Raw genomic sequence first — 4,380 nt, 5'->3', positions numbered from 1 at the left:
GAACAGGCAGCCAGTGTAAGGAGGATAACATTGGGGTGATTTGATCATATTTTCTAGACCTGGTAAGAACTCTGGCTGCTGCATTTTGTACTAGTTGAAGTTTATTAGTAGTGGATGCTGGGCAGCCAGCAAATAGAGCATTACAGTAATCCAGCCTAGAAGTCATTAAAGCATGGACTAGCTGGACTGAGATGGATAGCATACTTCGTAACTTAGCGATATTTCTCAGATGAAAGAAGGCAGTTTTTGTGACATGGGATATATGATTTTCAAAAGACAAATTGCTGTCTAATATGACACACATATGTTGGAATTGTTGGTGGTTAATTCCGCTGTGGTGACCTCTGATAAATAAGAGACTAAGCCGAAGGAAAATGAATGAATGGTGTTGTTAATGTAGTTTGGGGGAACTGGTGTAAGATTTTTATTTTGATTAATATTATTATCATTATGATTATTATTTAATTATTAATGATAATAATAATATTTGAAGTTTTTACACATTTTATGTGTATAATTCTTTTATTCTGTATTATACAATTGGTCTTAAATTAATTTCTGTGTGGTATTAAAAAAGATCATGTTAATTCTCTGTGTTTTGCAGCGTCGCAGTATTTATTTCAAGCACCGAACCGTTATGTTTTCCACGGGGCGGAGGTTTACTCGAGCTCAGAGGACGAGAGCTCCAGTTCGTGCGGCAGTGAAAGCGACGGATCTTTCCAGCATGAAGACAGCGAGGTGGAGGAAAACGGTGCAGCAATGACGGATAAGGAAACGGACACAGAAACAGTACAGGACAGTGAACACAGACGCCTTCAGACACACTGCACACAACACACACAATAACTCACCAATAGCTCTATTTAAGTCTGTTTTCTATGTTTTTTGTACTTTCCTCCTTCCTAAATGCCTTCTAATGCATGCAGCTTCTCTCTTCCGCTCTTCTTTTGTCTGTTTAGTATTTTTGCATTTTTATTTAGATGTAAAATATACGTTTAATATAAGTCCAGCGAATGTTTCCGCCTGAGAACACAGTGGATCTTGCCATGTATTTGCTTGGGATAAAAAAGGGAATGATTTTCAAACCAAAGATCACTTTTCTGTTGTTGTTTTTCTGTTTGGTTTTCATCGTTTGTTTTATTTCCACTGAATTGATCAGTTTCTTTGCCAGCATGTACAGCAAAACTGTGGCATTTGCAGACGTTTGGCAGCTTCGCTCAGCCTACTGTTGAAGACTTTTATACCCAGTAAAGTTTGATAGTCCTCAACTTGGTGATTTTCACTTGTTTTTCCTGTCGTTTTTGATGTTCAAAATCCAGAGAAGAGAATTGTAAACAACGACACGTTAAAAATCGCTAGAAATGTATTGCTGAAACTGGCCACTTTATTAGGTACACCTGTTTAACTGCTCGTTAACACAGAATTCCGATCAGCCAATCACATGGCAGCAGCTCAATGCATTTAGGCTTTGAACGTGGCATGGTTTTCGGTGCCAGACGGGCTGCTCTGAGTATTTCATAAACTGCAGATCTACTGGGATTTTCACACACAACCATCTCTAGGGTTTACAGAGAATGGTCCGACAAAGAGGAAATATCCAGTGAGCGGCAGTTCTGTGGGCGCAAATGCCTTGTTGATGCCAGAGGAGAATGGCCAGACTGGTTCCAGCTGATAGAAAGGCAACAGTAACTCAAATAAGCACTCGCTACAACCGAGCTCTGCAGAAGAGCATCTCTGAACACACAACACGTCCAACCTTGAGGCGGATGGGCTACAGCAGCAGAAGACCACACCGGATGCCGCTCCTGTCAGCTAAGAACAGGAAACTGAGGCTACAATTCACACAGACTCACCAAAACTGGACAATAGAAGATTGGAGAAACGTTGCTGCTCTGATGAGTCTCCATTTCTGCTGACACATTCGAATGCTCGGGGCAGAATTTGGCCTCAACAACATGAAAGCATGGATCCATCCTGCCTTGTATCAGCGGTTCAGGCTGCTGCTGGTGGTGTAATGGTGTGGGGGAAATTTTCTTGGCACGCTTTGGGTCCATTAGTAACAATTGAGCATGGTGTCAACACCACAGCCTACCTGAGTATTGTTGCTGACCATGTCCATCTCTTTATGAGCACAGTGTCTCCATCATCTGATGGCTACTTCCAGCAGGATAACACACCATGTCATCAAGCTCATCATCTCAGACTGGTTTCTTGAACATGACAATGAGTTCACTGTACTCAAATGGCCTCCACAGTCACCAGAACTCAATCCAATAGAGCAGCTTTGGGATGTGGTGGAACGGGAGATTGGCATCATGGATGTGCAGCCGACAAATCTGCAGCAACTGTGTGATGCTATCATGTCAATATGGAGCAAAATCTCTTGAGGAATATTTCCAGTAGCTTGTTAAATCTCTGCCATGAAGGATTAAGGCAGTTCTGAAGGCAAAAGGGGTCCAACCCAAACTAGTAAGGTGTACTTAATTAAGTGGCCGGTGAGTGTAGTACTGAATTGTGTATTCAGAATTTTAGGGGGTGGGGGTAAAATGATGCACAGACCCACCCATTATACTTGCATTATAATAACTACTGCATATAAGCATTATTGGTTCTCCTGCTCAGTCTTGAGTTAATAGCTAATATCCATCCACCTATTTTATATGCACATTTTGGGAATATTTCATTATAACTCTTGATTTAAACAAGCTTTGTAAAAGATCTGACATGTTGTTTTGCTGATTGTAAAAGATCTCAGCCTTCAGTCTGTCATCACAGTGCTTCAGTATTATTATTACTCTATTATTATTCCCTCCAGAACTTTCTTGAGCATCCGTCTGCGCTCCCAAAGAGCGTCTCACTCCTCTAAAAGCCACCACATTGCATTTCATCTTGGTATTCTGAGTCACAACTTAATTATAGAGAAGGAAAAACACCACGGTGGCTTCTCCCACCGCACTAAACTACATTTCTCTGCCTGATATTTGCTCCAGTTTATCAGGAATTGATGATTTTGTTCTCTTGAACTTATTGGAGGGAATCATTAATTTATTTATAAATATTTTATGCAATATTACAGTTTCCGATCAATTTAATTAGCATCTTTGCTTGTAAACAGCTGTCATTTTTCATTACTACACATTGCTAGCTATCAGAATACATACATTTAAAACATACAACGTTAATAATTAACATCTTTTTCAACTCACTGCAGCGCTAATGCACCTTGTTGTCTATTTGAGCTTACTTAATCATGCACGGCTGTATACAGCCAATGAAGCTAACTTTACTAGCAGTAGCGTGCGTTCAGGTTATAGCGGAATTTGTGAACTGAGAGATGGATGGACACTTTTCCACCAGGGGGGTGTGGCTACAGCAGTCATAGACACGCCCCCAGCGCTGCGGCCTGTGCCATGAAGCGAGTTAAGTTTCAGTTATTGCAGTTATTTCATGTTAATTTAACCTATTAAAATGAGCTAATAATATTTCAACTTAATTTTTTTAATCATTGAAACTGTTTTGAGTCAGTTTAATATAAGTTAAAGGTAACTGTAAGGTTGATTTGTTTCATATTAAAAATGTAAAGCGTTATAAAACATTTGTGGTTGCATTTAAAGGGACGATCCACTACAAAATAATAATTCTGTCATCGTTTATTCATCATCCACTTTTCACAAACCTGAATAAAGATGTAAACAAACCAAAATAAGATGTTTTGAAAAATGTCCGAAGCTGGCAACCATTGACTTCCACAGTATATTCCTACAATAGATATTAATAGTTAACAGTTTTCAACATTCTTCAAAATATATTATATTATTTTATAACATATTATATTATATTAACATCCCTAATACTTGTGCAACTTAGAAGAATTGGAATCATTTAGAATAATAATAAAAATCGGGGCAACTGGTTGAATTTTAATTACGTTAATTACCCTGCTTAAAAATTCAGCATAAACCAGCCTGGGCTGGTTGGCTGGTTTTAGAAGGGTTTTGGCCATTTCCAGGCTGGTTTCTAGCAATTTCCAGACTGATCTTAGCTGGTCATGCTGAAATATGACCAGCTAAAACTAGCTTGACCAGCCTGGTTTAAGCTGGACATAGCTGGTTTTGGCTGAGCTCCCAGCCTTGCTAGGCTGGTCAAGCTGGTTTAAGCTCGTCATCTCCCTGCCTGACCAGCTAAGACCAGACTGGAAATTGTTGGAAACCAGCCTGGAAGTGACCAAAACTACATTTAGCAACCGTATGAAACAAAATAGACACATAACCCTTTCACCGTAAGTTTATTGTTGGCTGAAAACAGAGCGTAGTTTTTCTGTTTACCGAGGACTCTAATTTTGACACGCGGACTCTTGTTTTGACTCGTCCTCCGTTTAAC

The 4,380-nt window shown here is 39.6% G+C and overlaps 1 protein-coding gene across 2 annotated transcripts in view; it reads left to right on the top strand.

Annotated features, from left to right (window-relative positions):
- The window catches only part of sirt1 (sirtuin 1), an 18,422-nt gene extending 17,154 nt beyond the window's left edge, over positions 1 to 1,268 (top strand). For both annotated transcript variants that reach the window (XM_087279828.1, XM_087279829.1), the window contains one exon: positions 605 to 1,268. In XM_087279828.1, coding sequence (XP_087135954.1) covers positions 605 to 846 — 242 coding nt within the window. In that variant the 3' untranslated portion in view covers positions 847 to 1,268. The remainder of the gene's footprint in view (positions 1 to 604) is intronic.
- The last annotated feature ends 3,112 nt before the right edge of the window (positions 1,269 to 4,380 follow it).

Source organism: Danio rerio, chromosome 13, assembly GCF_052040795.2.
Source record: "Danio rerio strain M-AB ecotype USA chromosome 13, GRCz13ab, whole genome shotgun sequence".
NCBI lineage: Eukaryota > Metazoa > Chordata > Actinopteri > Cypriniformes > Danionidae > Danio > Danio rerio.
This window is presented reverse-complemented; position numbering and strand designations above follow the sequence as displayed.